The following is a 22,888-nucleotide window of genomic DNA, read 5'->3' as shown; positions in this document are numbered from 1 at the left end:
CATATCTGATAACTATAATTTGAAGGCAACTGCACAGTCTTTAATCACCTCCCTTTAAGCCATAGGGCAGGCTTTTCCTGAGGGCCAGGACAATTATACATCTTTTATAAAGAAAAACTACACTTTGAAGATATTTTGTACCAAGTCGTTGTATTTCTGAATTAACATGACCGCACACTTTCTCAAGTAACATATTGCATAGGCTTAGCTCACAATTTTAACATTAACATCTAAGTAAATAATATGTTTCGCTAGACGTCAACGTCGCTGCTGTCGTCGCTGTACTCATTGCCGTCGGGCTCGTCTGCCTCCTCATCGCCCTCCCCTTCACCCTCGGCCTCCCCGGTATCTTCCAGAGAATCCTCTTCCAAATCCTCTAGCTCTTCCTCCTCAAGTAATGTTGATAATTTTGTTACAACTCCTCTCCCCATTTCTGAAAAAATAAGTGATACTGTTAATAAGTTTGTCGATTAATAAAGCTAAAATGCTTATTATAATTTACTAGCTGTGCCCTCGACTATACTATAAGTTATTTTGGGCATTATTGAAGCCCTCAAGGATGAATAATTTTCCTCGGTTTTTCACATTTTCCATTATTTCTTTGCTCCTTATTATTGCAGCATGATTTTAAATAGCCTAAAGACTTCCTCGATAAATGGGCTATTCAACTCAAAAAGAATTTTTCAATTCGAACCAGTAGTTACTGAGATTAGCGCGTTAAAACAAACAAACTCTTCAGCTTTATAATATTAGTATAGATTTCAATATATAATAGGTAATTTGGCTTTTAAAAGTGATTGTTATTTAAGCAATTTATTTGATGTTGGCAGTTCAAACTAAGCCAGTTACCTACTTTTTTTCAAAAGCACAGCTTAGAAAAGGAATAGTTACGAAAAACTTACGTTCCACATAGTGCTCCAATGATTTTGGCACCATAGATTTTGCCCTCTCTATGTCTTCTTCTGAACATTCTCCTTTGTCTAAACCTAAAAAAAAAATTACAAGCATTTTTTTTTATCAACGTTATAATATATTTTTGCGATGATATTTCAATTAAGGTCAACAAACAAACAAAATTAAGTTTATTCTTCTTCCTGGCGTTAGTCCCGATTACATCCATAGAGGAGCCCAGGGTTGACCATGATCCTAGATTGGTATCAGGTTTTTACATCTGACCGCAGCAACCTTTGCAAGGGAACCCAACCTTTATTGAACACTACCTGCATTCAAAGATGAGGTCTTACAGTGTGTAGTCTTACTTAGGTGATACAGATAAACTTGACATGCTGTGGTTTTGATTTGTAAGAACACTGGGTCATGTTTCCTCTGCAGGCAACCACGCTATTTTACTGGGGTTCTTATTTTTTCTAACTAGTGCATCACATATTTTTTATTATTAACGGATTCAATTATAACATACCAAAAAGAAGGCCCATCCTCTTCAAAATATCTATATCGTCATAAATTTGAAATTTCTTATTAAAGTTAAACATATATTCTGTCCTGAAAAAAGATTGGAAACAATATTGAGCAAGAAATTACCTTGTAATACAACCTAACATCAAGATAAAACTGCGTAGCAAGATAAAACTTTTAGTTTTAAACTTACTTCTGCTTGTTTTAACCAGCAAAAGAGAACCGCATTAAATTTTACTTAGTAGTTTTTACGTAATTGTCAAACAAACCAAAATTAAATTATAGGATATTCATTACCCTAAAAATTTTACACAAGGGTATGTTACATATAGATGTTTAATCTTTAATAGTTTCTACGGGCAAACACAGATCAATTACAAAACTATAACAAGTGTGGAAAAAATTAATTAATTTTATTTATTATATAAATTATTTTTACTTACTTATCATTAGAAATACTACAGTCAATCAAAGCTTTGTCACTTGTGTTAACAACTATAAAAGGCAGATGTATTGCTGAAGAGGGTGATGGTTTTACCCCCTTGTTCTCTGCATCCTTATTTCTTTGTATCAGACTTTTAAATGATATATGCTGTAAAAAGAAAAACATCATATTTATTGGCATATTATTATTATACTCACAACACATCACAAGTGTATTCTTCGTCCTGGAGTTAGTCCCGGTTTAATCATTACCTCTCTGGAGAGGAGCCCTGGATTAGGTAAGATAAGTTTTTGCAAGAAAATACATACATAAAATCACGTCTATATCTCTTGCGGGGAAGACAGAGCCTACAGCATTGAAAAAAAAAAATAGGCCATGTTCAGCTGTTTGGTTTAATGATAGAATTGAGATTCACATAGTAACATGTTGCTAGCCCATTGCCTAAAAGAAGAATCCCAATTTTGAGTGCCTATCCCTAGATTCATTCATTCATGAGAAATGTTTCTATATGTAAAAATGCTACACGTACAAAGCCGAGATGGGTATCACTATATATTATTAAAAAAAACTCCCCCGCCGCCTCTGTTCGCGATAAACTCGAAAAGTACGGGACGGATTTTTATGCGGTTTTCAAATAGATAGAGCAACTCTTGAGGAAGGTTAGTATATAGTAAGTTTAGGTTTTGTACAAACTGACGATATTTACAACAACAAATTAGTTCAATAGGTCGGAAAAATTAAGCCGATCAGAAGCTTTCCTCAAAAACGCTGCCAAAACCTTTTGAGTAATAACAAAACAATGTATGGTGGAATTGTACCTCTTTAATAGATCTACAAAAAAGTCCTCGGTGGTATATGTCTATCTTCTAAGGATAACCCACAATACCCATTTTTTTCCGTTTATTTAAAACAGTAAAAAGATGGGTTATTTACGAACCAATTTTTAACAATACACTATTAGTCCTTATTCAAATAAATAAGTTAGATACGTCATGCATGTAACGTAGATCATTACATGCATGACGTATCTAACTTATGTTAGTTGTATTTTACATTATATCAAAAAAAGGAATAAGTTATGAGTTATTGAAGAATTAAAATCTCGGGGCGAAAAATTAAATATCGAAGAAGCGTAGCGAAAATGCCGTGCATATCGCCTACCCGCCCTTTGGCGTCATTAAATGCTTTATAAGGCGAACGACATTGCACGCGATTCCTTTTTATTTTGAGTTTAGTAGATATATTAGATACCTATATTGATCAAAATTGATTGTTTTAAAGACTATTAGAATAAGTAATGGCCGAAAGTCACTATCGAGAGAATAAAATTAATCAATTTACATAAATTTGACACAAAACACAAGTTTCTATTATAAATTAATTTATTAATTATATAAAACTTATAATATGAAAAAAATTAATCGCAAAATGTGTTGGTGAGCGCACAACTCAACAACGCCTGGACCAATTTGGTCATTTTTTTTTATGTTCGTTGAATTTCTGTGGTTTTTACGGCGTGAAAAATTGGAATAATTGCCGAAAAACTTTAAAAACAGCCCTTTTCTTTTTCCCATACAAACGTTTTCTAGCTAAAACGTAGAGTAAATTTGAGCTTTATTGCCTTCGTATAAAGTTCACGCCCTGTCACCAGAGTGACAGTTCTGTTCAGCAGATTTTTTGCCTCGATTATAAAATAGGTGCCGTTTGGTTCCCGGCACTAATAAAAAAAAAGAATAGGACCACTCTATCTCTTACCAATGGATGTCGTAAAAGGCGACTAAGGAATAGGATAGGATAAACTTGGGAATCTAGTTTAGGCGATGGGCTAGCAATCTGTCACTATTTAAATCTCAATTCTATCATCAAGCCAAGCAGCTGATCGAGGCCTTTCAGTCTTTACAAAACTGTTGGCTCTGTCTACCCTGCTATATCCCATAGACGCGACTATATGTATGTTTGTTATAAAATAGGTAAGAACAAAGAACTGCTTCAATTCAAATCGAACCAATCGAATGACAGAACGAAGTCTGTCGGGTCCGCTAGTAGGTAATAAATGTAATTGACGTGATTTGTATCAGTTGACAAATAAGACTATATTCCGCACTTCAGCTCACCTGAAGGATAAGTTCCTGTAACTGTTGAGTTTTCTTCTGTATCTGTTCTAGTTTAGCTTGTTTTTCTTTTTCCAATGATGTACATTCTTGTACTGAATTGGTTGGCAGACCCAACCACCGAATTTCTTTTTTTTCTTTTGAAATTATGTTCATTGCCATCAATACATTCAGTGCATCATAAACCCTTCTTCTGATATTCTTCTGGTCGTATTGCTGAAATTTAAATTGATAAAATGAATTTGTTAAATTTTTGAAAAAGGTTTTTGAAAACCTACCTTCCAAATTTCAACCCTAACCCAATTCCAACTGATATTATAAATACGAAAATGTTTGTTTGTTTGTAACCTCTTCACGCGTTATCTACTTAACCAATCTTCTTAAAATTTTGCGTATATATAATTAAATCTGGAAAAGGACAGGTACTATTATCCCAGTAAAAACAATATTTCTCGTGGGATTCGCGAAAAAGCTGTATTTTTAAAACGAGTGGGTGGCCTATAGTTGGTCAAGTTGGTGGGAATAGTAAGCAGTGAAGGGACTCGAGCAGACCTATTCCATGACATAGACCATGACAATTTGTCTGATATTAGGAAATATAAATAAGGATGATACGAGGAAATGGTTCTGTTGTTGTTGTTTGATAGTAGAATGATGGCAAACCCCGCCTAACAGAGTAGTTCTAAAAACAATAACAGCTACTTAAATAACTCACAGCAATAGGAAAAAAAATTTAACCACCATGCTTGTTTTTAAATTAAATTCTTTATATACCTACATACATGCATGTTATCACGTTTTCATCCATTAGGGGATAGACAGACCCAATAGTCAACTCAAAGACATGAAAGGCTATGACTAGCTATATAGCTAAATAAAGGAATTGAGATTCAAATAGGTTGCAAGCCCGTATATACAATTTTATGAACTTGATTGAATGTACATATATACCTGACTATCCGCAGAACCATGCATGCCAGCTGCGAATTCCAATACTAATTCATCTGCAACTTCATTGTATGAAGTAAAACCCTTGGTTCTTACTTTTTCACAAACTTTCATTGAAAAATGCCTCAGACCTTTTCCTACTTTATCTGCATGCTTCCTCCTTTTGGTTGTACTAAAAACAAAAATAAATGTTTTATTAGAAGGCATTTTTATAGATACATTGCACTTGTCTATTATTAGTTAAATAGCAGAATGCATGTCTATGTCATAACTAATATCATGTCAAAGCATGTCCATGTTGATCATAGGCCTTCTGCAAAACCTTGAGAGTCCCTTACTATTTTGTGCTGTGTGTATCTTTTGTTACCACATATTTAGATAACTATGTTTTTATAGTTAAAGTAGCATGATATAACAGAAGAATGATATACCTGCCAGCCCCCTATACATACATACAACCACATCTGTATAACCTGCAAGGGACATCCCTTGCGGGATAGACAGAGCCAACAGTTTCATAAGACCAAAGGCCATGTTTGGCTGTATGGCTTTACAATGGAATTAAGTTTCAAATAGTGACAGGTTGCTCAATTAAAGAAAAGAGCCAAACAGCTGAATGTGGCCTTTCAGTCAGTTAACACTAAAAGTAACTGTACTGTACTGTACATATTTTCAAAAACTGACTGATACCGTTTTAGGCGTGATATTGGTAATGCAATCTTATAACATTACATACATACATATAATCACTCTATATCTCTTGCGGGGTAGACAGTGCCAACAGTCTTTAAAAGACTGATAGGCCACGTTCAGCTGTTTGGCTTAATGATAGAATTGGTAGTCAAATAGTGACAGGTAGCAGAGCCTGTCGCCTAAAAGAATCCCAAGTTTATAAGCCTATCCCTTAGTCGCCTTTTACGACATCCTTGGGAATGGAGTGGTCCTATTCTTTTTTCTAATGGTGCCGAGAACCACACGGCACATAATAACGTTAAATAACGATATTAAATTATGTAAAATATCGTTACCAATTAACGGTAAGAAAAGCGATACTAATTAACATTATAAATAACGTAAGCGTTAAAAATATCGTTACCTATATGTGGAATGAAAAACTGTTTTGTTTTATAAAATATAGGTAGGTACATAAAGTATAATATCTGTCGCAATGCAACTGTATGATACGCGGCGCGATTAGAAGTGTTGGTTTGTTCCCATTCAGTCACACCCCGATCTGTAACACTGTACTCATTGGGAAAAAAATTTCCGTTGTGTAGCAGTGGTAGTGAGGCAGATCGGGGTGTGACTGAATGGGAACAAACCGAAGTGTTCATGACGAATCCGTCATTAAATCAATCAGTAATGTTGTGACTATATTTAATACAAAAGAAATAACGTTAAACAGTCTTAACGATACCTCTTACCATTAATTTTACTGGTAACGTTTTGAGTACCTATAACAGTAAATAAAGCCAAAAATATCGTTACCCAGCATACGTATGGTACTAAATTTATAACAATAATCCTGTTTGGCAGTAATAACGACGACACCAATTTTTTAACGGTAATTCAAGCCCTGCCAAGAGGTATATTATTATGAATAACAAACTATGTTTCTTATTTACATATAACTAATTATTAGTGCTGATCTATAAAAATTAGATAAAGCTTACTATTCAGTAGGTGGGTCATTATCAGAATCATGCCTTCGCCTGGAAGCATGTGACATAGTTGTAGATATATCCCTTCTGACTGCACTAGTATCTTTTCTAAGATGATGCGGCTTTGGAATTGTGGCGAGTTCCGGTACTGTTACAGTGTGAATATATTTCAATTCTGACAGTTTTGGCTTTATGTCCTGAAACAATGAAACTTATAATGTGTGTTTATCATTTTATTCAAAAGCACTGAAACATTTTCAAGCACAGCATACGCTATTATTAGCTGTGAGTAGGTATTATGAGTTTGGGATGTGTTGTGAGGAGAATAAAACAGAGTTTTCTTTGTTATGTTCAAATATTTTTATTTCATTTTCTTGTTTAATTGATACAAACATACATAAAATCACGCCTTTTTCACGATCTCTGCATACTTCCTTCACTTCATCCATATTCTTAACTCTCTTTAAGCAAGCTCGGCGGTTTCGATTACTCTTGACCTGACCCTTTGCCAGGACGTCCTTAATTTGATCAAGATACGTTCGTCTAGGCCTTCTCACTTCAACCTTTCCCACCACACTCTGCTTAATCAACCTGCTTTCATTCATCCTCTCCACATGACTGAACCATCTTAACATACCCTTTTCTATTTCTGTAATCTTCTTTCACATCACAACATTCCCTTAGCACGCTGTTCCTTGTCCGGTCACTCAATTTCACACAGATCATACTCCTTAACACTCTTATTTCTACTGCATTTATTCTGCTTTCGTGCTTCTTTTGCCGCACCCAACTTTCCCTCTTATACATTAATGTCGGGATCAACACGCCCTTATGCACAGCCAGTCGTGCCTATTGGACAGTTTCTGACTGCTCATAAAGGCATGCAAAGGTCCATTCAGCATGTTGCCATCTGATGATATACATATACTACATAAACTTTGATCCCAGATATATAAACTCTTTCACTTGCTCAACTTTTTCTCCTCCAATCAAAATATTACATGCTGTTATTTCTTTCTCCATTTCATTGTTTTTAATTAAATGATTGTTTAATACCGCTCTAAAATTCATCTTTCCTCTCATGGGTCTACTGGAAGAGATTTCTTTTGAAATAAGTAGCACGTTTGTACTAGAATTATTGTAATGAATGCTCCTGTATATAATTTTGTGTACATAAATAAATAAATAAATAAATAAATAAATAAAAATAAAAAATTATTCATCATAAAAAATTTGGCATTATTTAACTTACTTGTTGAACTTCTGATTCAATTTCTATTAATTCCTCCTTAGGTAATATTTTTGGACTCCGTAACAAATTGTTATTTGCATTAACCTGCACTAATTCTGAAAAGGAAATATAAAACCTCAATTTATTTATTTACTAGCTAGTCATCATCATCATCATTTCAGCGGTAGGACATCCACTGCTGAATATAGGTACTACTTAAAGTGATTAAACTTATTCATAAGTTTCAGGTGTGTAGGTATGTAAAATCAAAAAAAACATGTTGTATGTCAGTTTACCTTTAGAACAATTAAAAATATTTAGATCATTTTTGTTTTTCTTTCTTTAGTTGTGGTGTTTTATTGGATTTCAGGATAACTGTGATACACAAGAAACATGAAGCTTCCAATGCACACCATTTCACTTGTAGGTACCTACTCTCAAAGAACTACATGAACATTAAAATTTGAATTTTGAATTAGGTAGTGATAAATCTCAATTACTTCCCTCCCCACAGGCTGGGAAATCCTCTCTTAAGTGTCTCCTAGACTAGACTATATTTAAAAAAAAGATTTCTTATCTTTATGACAAAATCTCAAGACCCAGTTGATTGGTGTCCCCATTAACATATTTAGATTATGTTCTGTCACAACATTATAAATGATACCCTGATGCATTTGGAAGTTTTGCCAATCAACTGCCTGACTACTTTTTATCATACAGTCTCCTTTTACAAAATAATGCATATGATTCCTGGATTTTGCCTTTCACAAAAAAGAGATCACAGGAGTAAGATGAACAATTATACTCATGCTATGCCAATGCAGCTAAAACTCTAGTTGTGATGATAGTAGAAAACTGTACATTATAATAAAAATTTTATCTTTCGTAGGTACATAATATAATACTTACTTGAAGAACATTTAAGATCACTGAGTTTGATTGTCCGAAAGACTGTCTGTAAACACATTCAACAACAATTATTTAATTATTATAAAAATAAGGTGATTTCTAAATAGTTTTAAAAAGTTAGTTGTTTGTTTATATATTGAGTAAAATACCTACCTATATGGTCACATTAAATATACCTCCCTACCCTACGCTTAAAAGAAACTGTTCATAATCCAAACTGGAAAGCAACCTCTCCAATGGCCTATAGGTATTCATATTTGGATATTAAAGCATAAAAAAATTATATTGGAAATGTTATTTCATGGTACACACCTTCGCTTTCCCTTGAGAGGCAGATGGTAGTTTAATTAATTTGACTGGATTTCCTTTCAATTTAATTTGAGCAATGGGTTGATTACTTTTATTTTGAACTACTTTAACCATCTGTGGTTGTCCTAAAATAAGTGAAAATAAGATAAATTCTAATTAAGATGATATTCAAGTGTTCTGTAAGTATATTTCTCGATGAAAAGGTGCATCTTACTAGCAATAACAACATAGGTTATAATTTCATTTTACGGACGCGGAATAGAGTGCAATGCCGGGATGCGTTCCCTATTAAATCCTGTACACATTACGACGCCCAGAAAAATATGATTAACTGCAGGTCCTGAGAAACCTTATTTCTAAAACGTGATAAACAACCCTCATAAAATTTAAACGAATTCGATGAAAGCTGGCATTACTACTAACCATTGGCGTCATGTATTACAAAATTTACGGTACTATTTTTCGACATTTTCTCTGCATGCGTCGTTATCCATTTAGACAACTGGTACGTATCTAAATAAGTTTATCGTCTGATAGATAGTTTTATATTCTTCTAACGTTCAAATCAAATAATAAATACTCAACTCGAATCAATTTAACATTGTATGGTCAAAATGGCGACATTATTTTTATGGATAACTCTATAAACAGACACTTATTTAAACAATAATGGGGTACACAAAGGTAAAACACTTTAAAAAATTATTCCAATGTGTCACATTTTATTTCACTCAAATTTATACGATAAAAATTATGTAAATAACCAAACGCGGTTAGACCACAAGAATTAACAACGATGGACTTGCTCCAGTCAAGCAAGAGGCGGTTATAATTTACCAGCTGATTGGATGACGCTGTTCACGTGGATCGAGATGGGATGGGAATTTATTTCCGGAAAAGGCGCGAAACGTTGTTGCTGTAGTCTCGCTCGTTTGAATTATATACATGTTGGTAACCCAGATACTGACAGCGGCGCCCGCCCAGCTGAGTGCAGCTATAATAGGGTCGGCTGGTGAAATATATAGATGGCGCTCTTATAGCATGTCCTCTCTCATATGTTTTGAAGTTTGTGATCGTGCAATTATTATATTGATATTGAATTTAGGTGTTTTTCCTGTTTACGGTGTTTTCTACTAGGCACGTTCAAGCACTTAATGGAAAAAACCATTAACATATAAATTAATTTAAAATGCAATTTGAAATCCTCCAAAACAAGGATTCCAGCGCCTGTGTCGGAGTGAATAGCAGCTACGCAGACTGGTTTGATATCCAGAAAGGTGTAAGAAGAAGAAGTTATAGTGAAGAAAAACAGAATGAGATGGAAAGCGAAATTGAAATGTACGAAATTGTGGTAGCACTTAAGAGTATGAAAGCGGGAAAGGCTGCTGGGTATGATAGAGTGTCGGTCGAGATGCTAAAAGCAGGAAAAAGCGTAGTAGCTAGTCAGTTGTACTGCCTTTTCAAATTGTGTTGGAGAAGCGGCCAAGTACCAAAAGATTGGTGTAAGGCTGTTATCGTGCCACTTTACAAAGAAAAAGGGTCACAGCTGGACGGCAAAAATTATCGTGGTATAAGCCTGCTAAGCGTCGTCGACAAATTGTATGCTAAGGTATTGATTAATAGAGTCAGGAATGAAACTGATGACAAAATATGCGATGCTCAAGCGGGATTTCGAAAGGGAATGGGATGTACGGATCAGGTCTTTTCATTGCGATGCATAGCCGAAAAGTTTTTGGCCAAGGGTCAAAAAGTCTATTGCTCATTCATGGATCTGGAAAAGGCCTATGACAGGCCTATTCTATTAATGGGGTGAACAGTCTCTTAATATGAGCACTGATTATAAGAGGATTCGAGTGCTTGTGTCAGGATAAACGGAGTGTTGAAGCTCCTATCCATCCACTTTTGTGCCGCATTGACGCAATGCACGCGTCCGATTGTGGTTTTTTTAACTTTTCGATTTACGAATTATGGTCAAATTTTATTCAAAAACAGCTCCGTATTTTTATTTTACAAAATCCCAAAAATAATAAGCGACACTTCAAGACCCGGAGCACACACTGAGTGGTATAAGATTGAGAAAGGCGTTAGGCAAAGATGTGTTGCGTCACCGTGGCTGTTCAACCTATTTATGGGTAGTTGTTTGAGAGATATGAATGAGTCTGAAAGTGGATTAAGGATTAATATGTTAGGCGTCGTCAGCGGAATTTCTGCTCTATGCCGACGATCAGGTTATACTGGCGTCGTAAACTGTATGCATGAAGCTTTGAAAAAGAAAGGAATGAAAGTGAATGTAAGTAAAACTAAAACACTGGTTTTTTAAATGGAGAAAAAAATGACAGCATGTAATATTTTGATTGGAGGAGAAAAGTTGAGCAAGTGAAAAAGTTTGTAGATCAAAGTTTACATCAGATGGCAAGTGTGATAGTGATATTGAAAGGAGAGTGAACGCGGGGAACATGGTGAATGAAGCTTTGCATGCCTTTATGAGCAGTCCAAAAAGGCTCCACTGGCTGTGCATAAGGGCGTGTTGATCCCGACATTAATGTATCGGAGTGAAAGTTGGGTATGGCAAAAGAAGAACGAAAGCAGAATAAATGCAGTGGAAATGAGAGCGTTAAGGAGTATGATCGGTGTGAATTTGAGTGATCGGATAAGGAACAGCGTGATAAGGGAATGTTGTGATGTGAAAGAAGATGTTTGGAGTGCTCTTAATCGACGAATATGCATAAAAAGAGTTAATGAGTGTAGAGCAAGCGGGAGAGGCCTATAAGGATCGTAGCAAGTGGAAATCCATAGTCTCTGTCTAGGGGTATGCAGTATGTATACATATGTTTGTATGAAATTCTGAACCCCGAGAGCCCCGAAGAAAATACATTTGTATTAAATAAGCGCGTGTGAATTTTTATAACTAGCTGTGCCCGCGACTTCTTGCGCGTGGAATAGTTATTTTGGGTATCATTGAAGCCCCCAAGGATAAATAATTTTGCCCTTTTTTCATATATTGTATTCAACACAAAAATAATTTTTCAATTCGTACCAGTAGTTCCTGAGATTAGCGCGTTTAAACAAACAAACAAACAAACTCTACAACTTTATAATATTAGTATAGATTAACCTTTTAGGTTAGGAATGTTCTGACTTTTCCATTAGATCTGTCTTGTTTCCTCGTGTAAGCTCCTTGTTTTTCAGTTTATCTTTAAATTTTTTGAATATGCCTAGGAGAATACATCATAAACGATGGTCAAATACACAAAAACACAATTACAATCGCATAACAAAGAACAAATAATAGAACAAGATATATGAGCGCCATCACCGGCCGGCCCCAATATGTAGCGCTGCTTCCCTATACTATATACACGTCTGTGGTATGTGCAATTTTCATTCCTCCTGTCTGTCAAAGTCATTAATGGTAACAACAATGTCAGGTTTGTTTTGGAGTTTTGGTGTTTTGTTTTGTGGGATATTTTCTAGGTTATTATCAATAGTATTTGTTGATTCCTGATTTTATGAAGGGTTATTTCAGACAAGAGCAGTAACATAAAAACGAGAATTGTTTAATATCGAAATGTTACTGACATTATGCTTTGTATTAGTATTTATGTCATTATCTTATTCTAATTCGAGTTATTATAAGATTACTAATTTGCCACCTGAACATGTTTCATATTACTTCAATACTTTCCCTAGTGAAGCTCAGTCTTGCATAGAGGATCCAGAATGTTCATTTAAAGCGTCAGCAAATTTAAAAACCTGTTGGGGCTATGAACGTCGTTGTAATAAGTCCCAATCGTATCATGTTAGGCCCAGATGTCCAGGTGATCATCGTGGGTGGGTAAAAACAAAAGAATCACAATATTCAACATTTTACACGCAAGCAGATTTTGGTTAGTACTAAGTATTAATTTTTATCATTACTACAGTAATACCAAAAATTATAAATAATATTTGCGTACATCTGTAGTTAATTACACTCGGCTATTGACTAAACACCCGGGAGGATCCTAACTTATATAAGCTGAAAACTTTTTTGCTTCTTTAAAAAATATAAAAATAATATAAATGTGAAAGTGTGTTTGTTACTCTTGCAAAATCTACTAGACGGATTTGATGAAATTGGATATACAAGTATAATAAAACCTGGAATAACAATATCACTTTTTATACCAAATTTCCCATGGGAGTGAAGCCCCATGCAGAAGCTGGTAAATTATAAATGGATGTGAATAAATATAATTGCTAAAGATTTTGTCTAAGTAAGTTTTATATTTCATCTTGCATACTTGTTATGGAAATAGTGATCATATGATTTATTTACAGTTTAATGATTATAATGACTTGAAAATGAAATTCATGACATATTCAAAATAGAAGATAAAATGTGGTGTCTGTACATGATATGTAAGCACAGGACAGCCACACCGAGATTGTCTATGAAATATCCAATTGTCTTGGAATAAAAGGAATTTGTGTTATTTTACAGGATATGTAAAGGAACAGATTGAAGAGTTGATGGTAATGTGTGAGGCTTCTTTTCCTGATGATACTTCTTTGGAATGTTCCAAATATTTAAGGTATGCTAGCGTGAACTCATTAAATTATTTGATTACTCAGTAACTCCAAGAAGTAAAAGTTAAGCTGACATAAGTATAGAATAGATTATTAAATATATATAGTTAGCTGATGTAAGATCAACATGTGTTTGAAATATTTTCACAACAAAATATTTTATGATAAATACATAAAAACACAATGACAAACATGTATTAGGTCATATTCTCTTCTTCTTACTGGCTATAGTCCCGGTTCCCATCCTTACAAATCTGGAGAGGAGCCTGGGGTAAGTATGGTAAGGTGACCATGTATCCTGGATTGGGTGGGTTTGCAGGGGAACCTAATCCATATTGAACCATATTGTTATATTTCCAGTTGCCTTTATGTGCAGGTTTGCTCACAATGTTTTCCCTCATCATAAGAGCATCGGTTAGTTACCAGACTAATGTACATAACTCTGAAAATAGACATTGGTACATTGGCTGCAGTGGGAATCATTAAAGATGAGCTTTGTTGGAAAGCCTATTATTACAGCATAGAGGATTGTATTAATGATTAACATTTGTGGCCTGAGCTTGACATAATGACCTCTTAAATGCATGTGCATTTTTCACATTATCTATCTATATTTATTTGTCGAAATATTTGTATTGAAGTCATTAGTTTTATATTCATTCAAATTTTTTAATGTAGATAATGTGCATTCGTCCACGGTTTACATTTAAGAGATCTATATTTGTAAATTGATGTCCGGTCAAAATGCTGCAGTGTAGTTTGTTCCGCCGCTTCTTTTACACATGCGCTTTGGAAGCGGTAGTAGTTATAGTTAGATTTAAGTGATGTGACGTCAATAAGTGATACCTTGTGTCTAATTTTGAAAATAAATCTATTCTATTCGAACCGGTGCCTTTTATGCGCTACCGCGCTTTAACCAGGCACCTTACTGATTCCTCCACCGACGCTCTTAGGTACGCTGCTGACTTAGGTCATACTATATCTATCATTAGCAATTTTGAACAGTTAATCAATCAATAATATACAAATTATTAGAAAATATATAGCTATATAGATTTGTTTTGCGGTTGATAAAGTCGCGGCAAGAACTTGTTTTATGATGGATATATATTGATGAAAATTAAGTTACAATGTTGCTCTTAATTTCACAGATTTTGTCGCGGCAGAAATATGATGATTAACTTTACCAGTCTTGTGGGCCGTGGTGATAATTTACGCTATAAGATGGACATTTTGGGACCTGGGCAAATAGGTAAATTATTTCAGTTTCTAATTGTTGAGGGCAATAAAAGCAGCCATCTGTCATCGTTTACTATATGCTTTTTCTACTACCACTTTCGCGAACTAAACCGCTGTTCTAAAATAATATTGCTTAATTATATGTTTATGAACAAATATTTTCAGGAGGGTTTTGCAATTTTTACTCCGACAGGCTACTCAAAGAAGCAGAGCATATGAGTGCTCTCCAGTCATGGGGACCAGAAATGGTAAATTTTGTTAAAACTTCGAAGAGACCAATTGCTGATGGAATTTGCGAGGAAATTATAGAAAAACCAACTTATATCATGAAACTGGATGCAAGTAAGTATTGCTTGATGTTCTTGAGCTTATTTTTGGTTTAATAAAAACTTTGTTATTTGACAATCTATATATATCAAGATTTAATCTTTCAGTGTTATTTCCGAATATATTTAATTGTACTTACATACACTCAATTTGCATATTTCAGCTGTGAACATGTATCATCATTTTTGCGATTTCTTCAACTTATATGCTTCATTGCATGTAAACTCCACACATCCTTCAATGTTTTCAAGAGATAACCACATTCTCATCTGGGAGACATTTACCTATGAGTCTGCATTTAAAGATACATTCAAAGCATTCACAAACAACCCCATTTGGGATTTAAAAACATTTAGAGGCAAAGTGGTGTGTTTTAAAAATGTTGTATTTCCACTTTTGCCGCGTATGATATTTGGACTCTACTACAATACACCTGTGGTGAGTATAAAGTTTTGAGTGGAACATACATATAAATTGGCTTAATAATAGAAATGAGATTCAAATAGGGACAGGCTGCTAGTCCATCCCTAAAAAAAAGAACTCCAAGTTTAAGTCGTATCTCTTAGTCGCCTTAAACAACATCCATTGGAAAGACATGTAGTGGTCTTGTTTTTTCTTTTGGTACCGGAAACCACAAAGTACAATACTATAAAAATATAAATGGTCTTCAAAAACGGCCTTGTAACCATGCAGTCAATACCTATGAGTTAGGTTGCCCTGCAAAGGCTGCAGCGAAAAGACGGGAGTGGACATAAGCGCGTCAGCTATGACGCAGTCTGGAACTGACGTCAAGAGCATGTGCATGCTTATATTTTGAAATTAAACTTTACCACGATACTTTTTAAAGTCTTATTGAATATATAATTAAAAAATTGTAATTTTTAAATTTGATAATTTTTTTTAGATCTACGGCTGTGAAGGAAGTGGATTGTTCCATGCATTTTCCAAGCACATACTGCATGCATTAAACATAAGGTTAAATATAAGAGAGAACAAAAAAGTAAGGGTGACATTGCTTTCAAGGGGCACAACATTCAGATCTATACTTAACGAAAAAGAGCTTGTTAAGGCACTACTTAAAGTCGAGGACTACCACGTACAACGCGTGGTGTACGATAGGACTGTTCCTTTTAAGAAACAGTTGGAAATCACACACAATACGGATGTTTTTATCGGAATGCATGGTGCTGGTTTGACGCATCTCCTGTTCTTGCCGGATTGGGCAGCTGTATTTGAATTGTGAGTTTCATAACTACTTGGATGTTTTTTTATAGTTATGACAATGCCTCTGCTATTTCTACCTACCTCCTGGCTTTGTTGCCGGTTGTATCACTGGGGTGAAGCCCGGGGTCCGCCTATGAGCATGATCCTGGACCCTCCTGTCTGATCTCCGCAAACTTAATCCATATTGGATCATGGTTATACATATCTGCCTACTGCCTGGTCTACCTTAAAAGTATTGTTTAGTAACATCAGTATTATAGACATACGGCCACGGTATTAGGATATGACTGTAAACGGTCCAATTTTATTTGGGTACATTAACCGTTTTACTGCCGACTTTCCGGTCATATGTGTTGTAATTTTTTCAACAATTACAAATTAATTTTGCAACAAATTATAATTAGCTTCGTGTGTATTATTATTATTTTATTTATTCTTTATTGTAACAATTACAATTTGTAAAGTACAATTGGCGGACTTAATGTTAATAGCATTATCTAACAGTCAACTATTGGGTTAAGCAGAGAATCTTTATGTGGGTGATAATAATAATAATGTATCATAAACATATTTTCTATACCATACACATATAGTATAAATCTATACTTAATACATATAAACTACACTAAACAAACATATACATTCTTATGACTGAGTCAGAAACAACTAGACTACGTGCGACTTAAAACTGGCGCGGCTCGGAGCAGCTTGAACAGAATCGGGAAGTGCATTCCAAAGTATAACATACTATTGTTGTTATAGGTACAACTGTGAAGATCCAAACTGCTACATGGATTTGTCTAGACTTCGGGGATTAAAGTACGTGACTTGGGAAGATAAAAACAAACTGGTTCAACAAGACGAGGTCGGTATTTTACCTATAGATGTAATACCTAAATGTTATCTTTCAGTTTCCAAACCTAAAAAAGAACCTTTTGTCAGGTTGTCTTTTTGTCTGTTCTGTTGCATTTATAGTTTGTATTTTTATCTTTCTTTGATTGACCCATTTTTCAAGTGCCGGCCTAAATATGGCACAATAATTAAACATACATACATATAGTCACGTCTGTATTCTTTGCGGGTTAGACAAAGCCAACAGTCAGAAGAGAGCCAATAACAGTTAAAAAGACTGAAAGGCCACGTTCAGCTGTTTGGCTTTATGATATAATTGAGATTCATAGTGACTGGTTGCTAATCCATTGCCTACAAGAGGAATCCCAAGGTTATAAACATATCCTTTTTACGACATCCATGGGAAAGATATGGAGTGATTTTATTGTAATGTTGATTTAGAAATGCTTATAAGTCCTGGAAGTAAAATAAAATATATACGTATTTATATTACTTCCACGAAAGAACCAAATAAGTGCGTGTTAATTTCAAACTGTGTCACCATTTTGTCTTCTTGGCGCTAATCCCGGTTATATCCTGACTTCTAGAGAAGAGCCCGGAGTACGCATTTTCATTATAATCCTGGATTGGGAAAGTCAAGTTTTTACACGCGGGACTCTCGTCAGTCTGTCTATCGTCGCAAACTTTACTAGGTACTCTAACTCGACCCATAATGAATCATGCTAAAAGCTGTACTAGATGAATGTGCCTGTTCCCTTAGTCATAGTAAGACATCCATGGAATAAAGATAGACTGGTCCTATTCTAAAGTGTCAGAAATCACAAAGCACAGTGTAAACTGTGTTGCCATTCTAACGTTTTGTTTCGTCAGGGTCGTGGCCCTGGGGGCGGATCCCACGCGAAGTTCACGAACTATTCTTTCGACGTGGCCGAGTTCCTGAGACTGGTCGCCAAGTGCGCCGAGCACGTACGCAAGAGGCAGGACTTCAACAACTTCGTGGATGCTTCTCTTCTGAAGAGATCACACGAAGAACTGTGATTTTACATCCGCGATAACTGTACACTGAAAGCATCAATGAAGTCATTACTTTATTTCGTAGCTTTATTATTTTAGTTTATTCGAGGCTCGTAGGTCGATTCTCTCCAAACTATAGGTTGTGTTTGGCTCAGTTCGTTACGTTTACTTATTGAGGACACTGTCCTCAAAAAGTAAACATATCATATCAGTATCTACTGATCAATACATTAATATAGGTAAATTTTGTGAAATCTAAAATTATGCACCATATTTTATAATTTTTTATACTGTAAAGTAATTGACAATTAGGACAATTTTGAAAGTTGTTCGATAATATTTTTTACTCGCGACTTAATACTCTGTAAAACGAAAATAAGCTGACTTAGAAGGGTGAGGAAAGAGGTATTGTAGGTACCATTTTTTTTAAGTTGGATCAAGCCTTAGAACATATCCAGATCAACATCTTAGTAAACTTCAGATCGGAGCTTTAGTTTTCGCGTGCTGCGAGTACAAACATACAGACAGAAACACCGACAGAAATTCTAGAAGTCCCTTTTTTGGCTTCAGTTTGTTATATACAGATCTCCTACATCGATTTTTTTAGCAAAATATTTTTTAATTATGGACATCGGTCAGAGCGGTTAGTGCGAGTTTTACTCGGTCAAACGCGTCAAGCAAGTAAACGCGAGTTTGTATGGAGTTGCATTAGTGCTATCGCGTTACCACTAGGTGGCGCTGATTAAATCTCATATAAATTCGCGTTTATGAATATGTCTAAGTCATTCCAGTATTTTAACGTATCTACGTTTAAATTCCGTCCAGAATGTGTGTCGATAGTGTAGTTAAAAGTACAATTTTTTGTTATTTTTGTCATACGTTACTGCCATTTAAGCTATCTAGATGAACGTGGCTTTTGAGTCTTTTCGGGACTGTTCTTCTGTCGACCCCGTAAGAGATAAAGTCATGATTTAGGATGTATGGAGTTGAGATGAGACATGTCAATTAATTTTTTTTTTACTGCCTATTTGCCTTTTCTTTACTGAAAGCGAAATCTGTTTATATTGTAAGATTACCTAACAAAAGTTCTTAGGTACGTCATTTATTTTATCAAATTACAATTTCCGAATATTTTTTTTTAGATTTTACATTTGAAATACTGTTCAACCCCAATGCGACACATGAAGTCTTGTTACTTTTTATTGTTATTAGATTATTACGATTTCATCTATACATATCATTATTGCACTAGTAATAAGTGAGCGCTATATGATCACTGTGATACAGGATATTTTCATTAGGTATGGTAAGTATTCATCACATACATATATACGACTGGCTGTTACCCGCAACTTCGTACGAGGTAAAAGTTCATTGTCAATCGTCGTTCAGTTATACAGCTTTAAACCCGTTCTCCCCCTTTTTGTTCAAGAAAATATACCTAAGTATATTTTATTCCACAGAGTCAACTCTATCTCTGTACCAAATTTCATCCAAATCGTTTCAGTGGTTTAGGCGTGAACGACAATCAGACTCGACAGACAAACAGAGTTACTTTCACATTTTTTAATATTAGTAGGGATTTATAAGTACATATTACTCGGTTATGACTCGATTATAATTATAATATCATGGCGTCGAATATCAAAAACTGATTTAACGAAATGTTAATTGAAACAAGCATGCATAATCTCAAAAAGGGCGATGAATGTTATTGATGTAATCTTTTTTATTTATTATTTGGCGAATGCACCGCTAGTTTAATTGTAACAGCGCATTCGAACGCAAGTTCCATAATTACAGTCCGCGATATTCAGATAAATCGTTCATAACATCGGACGGGAGTTGCACGTCCACTTGAGTTATTGACATGTACTGTTACGGTTAATCCGCGGAATCCCTCCAGTAATTTTGTGCAATAAAGTCATAAAATCCCCACAACAATTTTGGTATTGATATGCATATGAATGCTTTTCTTTGATAGTGTAAAAGTCCTCCGTTTATGTAACAGCAACAAATAGTTTGTCAAGTGAGTAAGTTAGGACAGATTGCAAAACAGGTTTTGCAATGTTAATAATATACCATTGTATGAGTAAGTTTATTTTTTTACGAATTCTGCATCGTTATTGTTTGACGATTTCTGATTTTGTTAAATTAGATGATCAATAAAATTAAGATAAAGGAAACCTAAAAATAAAATATTCAATCATATCTCTTATCTTTTTGTAAGTACTCATAAATCGGAAAACAATTGCATAATGAGAAGGCAGTGTTTACAGAGTAGAATTAAATGAATGACCCATGCCGCCACCGCCGCGGGCACTGTGCTCATAACTTTTTGCTTTAACTTGATCGTATCGCGGCATAAAACAAACCATTTATTGCAATAAAATTTAAGACCTGATAATATTCTGGAAATTTTTGTGTTAGATATTATAATGTTCACATATATTTAGGCTGGTCCATATTGTTACATTTGTGCTCAGATAAAACTGAAACTCTAAATTACTCACGTAGTATTAACACGTAGGTTATTAAATTATTTTTATGGTGACAATTTAAAATTATAAATTTTTAACTCACGCTAATGATTAGTAAGTAGGTTATTTGTTCGTAAATACTTTAATATAACATAACAAATTTACAAAAGTACATAGTATGACAAAAATATTAATGCACAACGGCGAACTTGTTCCTAGGAGGGAATTTTTCCATCACCAGGTATCTGAAAAGACGTATCTTTATATTTAGGTAATGTTTTCAAACTTGTTGTATAATTAAAAGTGTAATAAATTAACGACATTCGTAGACTTTTATACCTACGTACTTAAGATCTGGATAGGGATTACGCTTATGGTTTTTTTACTTATATATTGTGTATAATATTTGTGTATGCTTTTACGAATTTGATATTAAAAGAATTTACTAATTCTATATTACTCACAGTATTTTTTTGTGATTTATAATATGATTTTTATTGTTTGTATTAAATTTGTACTAAAATGGAATGAATGTTGTTTTACTAATAAATAAGGACACTTTTTAAATTAGTCTTCTTTTCTACTAATAAGTATATCTGCGAACGTTTGTTAGTACATTTGCAACTGTCACGACGCAAAAGCTTTTCAAGGGCTCCAATTTACACGCGAGAGAATACGCTGGCGGAAGCTAGGATTAATTAAAAGACTAAAGTAAGAATTCTAAGGGATTATGTAGACCACAATCTTTTACAATTCTTGAAGTCAACCTGGTATGACAAATTAGTATGACCAAGAGGAAAGGGCCCTATCAATGACTACCTACGTTCTATATGAAATTTTAGTTATTAGTTAATACGGTATAGTAGCCTGCCCTACCGTTTTTACCTCGGGGCCTTAGGCTAAATTTTCAGTGCGGGCTAAATTAAATATGGCTTGGGCTAAATATTTATAAGAAGTTTGTTTATATTTATTTAAACTTTATTGTATAAATTCAGTTGTAACGTTTCCTTAAAATACTTAATATGCCACAACTATTAGTATTTAACAGTCAACCTTCATGTTAAACAGGGAACTCAAATTCATGTCTTTAGGATCTGGATATGCTAAAGAACTTGTATGTACATCAATTTAATGACTTATATAAAGGATGTAGTTAAACCAACTATAGGAAAAATATTACTTTCATAACATAAATGCATAGTAAGCATTCGATAGGCTCGGCCGGTGGCAACGTGCCCGGTGGTCGCCGATGCGACGACGCCTCTGATTCATGTCGTTGATAGCAATCGCAGGCGCCGGCGCACAGCGCTATTTTCTATATTTATCACCCACTCGCCTACCACCCTTACTGCAATTTTGAATGAAGACATCTATAATTCCAGTCGACGTGGTCCTACGCAACATTTATGCAAACCTGTTGCTAATGTTTTTATTTATCTTGCGGCATCAATTATATAAATACTTACAATGTTGGACGTTTACTTGATAAATGATACTGAACTTTGTTACGTACTTAGAGAAAATTATGAATCAAAGAACAAAAAATCACCTCATACTTCTGATGAGAAAGAGAAATAATATTAATTTACCTGTGACTAGGTGCCGTAATAATACCAAAAGTGGTTCGTAGTCAGGCAGCCAGTCTTTTCTGTAAGTAAGTACTTACCGGACCAACAAATGCTTTTTGCTAGCCTTCGTTAGTCTTGGCTTTCAGCATTATTTGCCAAAGCCTTACATGTTGTCTTTAACAAATGCTGAAATTTGTAATACAACACCTGATAAAGCAATGAGAAATGTTATGTAAGAGTGCTACGGACACGAAAGGGAAAAATAAACTATTTCGCTCTGTATCTGTTGATCCTTTAGCTGTTGGAACTTAGGTGGTTGAAGCATCGGCCTATGAAAGTAGTAATATTCAATTGATTACAGTGTTCCTTGATTGAATTTCTGGTAAAATTTGTATTTTAAGGCATTGATGAGGCATCATATAAAATATCTTTTTTAATGCACTCTACATTCTAGTTCATCATAACTACTAACATCTTCATATATGCTACGCCGTAGGACAGTTGCTACAACAATTTAGCGTCGTAGCACTTTTAACAAATTTGAAGCGTCATACTTCTACTACGCTTATACCTACATATATGCGA

At 34.6% G+C, this 22,888-nt stretch overlaps 2 protein-coding genes across 6 annotated transcripts; one reads left to right on the top strand and one right to left on the bottom strand.

The window, feature by feature from the left end:
- Nucleotides 1–123: 123 nt before the first annotated feature.
- On the bottom strand, nt 124–10,007 carry LOC106143166 (transcription factor Dp-1). Of its 5 annotated transcripts, none has more exons than XM_060944632.1 (11): nt 9,868–10,007; nt 9,034–9,155; nt 8,722–8,767; nt 7,834–7,928; nt 6,594–6,778; nt 4,924–5,092; nt 3,976–4,188; nt 1,860–2,008; nt 1,421–1,503; nt 903–986; nt 124–433 (listed from the first exon to the last, which is right to left on the bottom strand). In XM_060944632.1, the coding sequence occupies exons 2-11, from the start codon at nt 9,142–9,144 to the stop codon at nt 252–254; spliced, it is 1,317 nt and encodes a 438-aa protein (XP_060800615.1). In that variant the 5' UTR covers nt 9,145–9,155; nt 9,868–10,007; the 3' UTR covers nt 124–251. The 5 variants fall into 5 exon arrangements, with proteins under 5 accessions (XP_060800615.1, XP_060800601.1, XP_060800604.1 ...); XM_060944618.1 differs by lacking the exon at nt 9,868–10,007 and adding an exon at nt 9,454–9,861; XM_060944621.1 differs by lacking the exon at nt 9,868–10,007 and adding an exon at nt 9,616–9,861.
- A 2,466-nt stretch (nt 10,008–12,473) lies between these two features.
- Nucleotides 12,474–21,257, top strand: LOC106143165 (EGF domain-specific O-linked N-acetylglucosamine transferase). The gene is made up of 8 exons (XM_060945999.1): nt 12,474–12,917; nt 13,514–13,604; nt 14,751–14,851; nt 15,004–15,180; nt 15,329–15,603; nt 16,070–16,404; nt 17,152–17,254; nt 18,112–21,257. The coding sequence occupies exons 1-8, from the start codon at nt 12,599–12,601 to the stop codon at nt 18,277–18,279; spliced, it is 1,569 nt and encodes a 522-aa protein (XP_060801982.1). The 5' UTR covers nt 12,474–12,598; the 3' UTR covers nt 18,280–21,257.
- Nucleotides 21,258–22,888: the final 1,631 nt, after the last annotated feature.

This window comes from Amyelois transitella, chromosome 2 (assembly GCF_032362555.1).
Source record: "Amyelois transitella isolate CPQ chromosome 2, ilAmyTran1.1, whole genome shotgun sequence".
Taxonomy (NCBI): domain Eukaryota; kingdom Metazoa; phylum Arthropoda; class Insecta; order Lepidoptera; family Pyralidae; genus Amyelois; species Amyelois transitella.
Note: the sequence above shows the minus strand (reverse complement) of the source record. Positions and strands in the feature narration are given on the sequence as shown.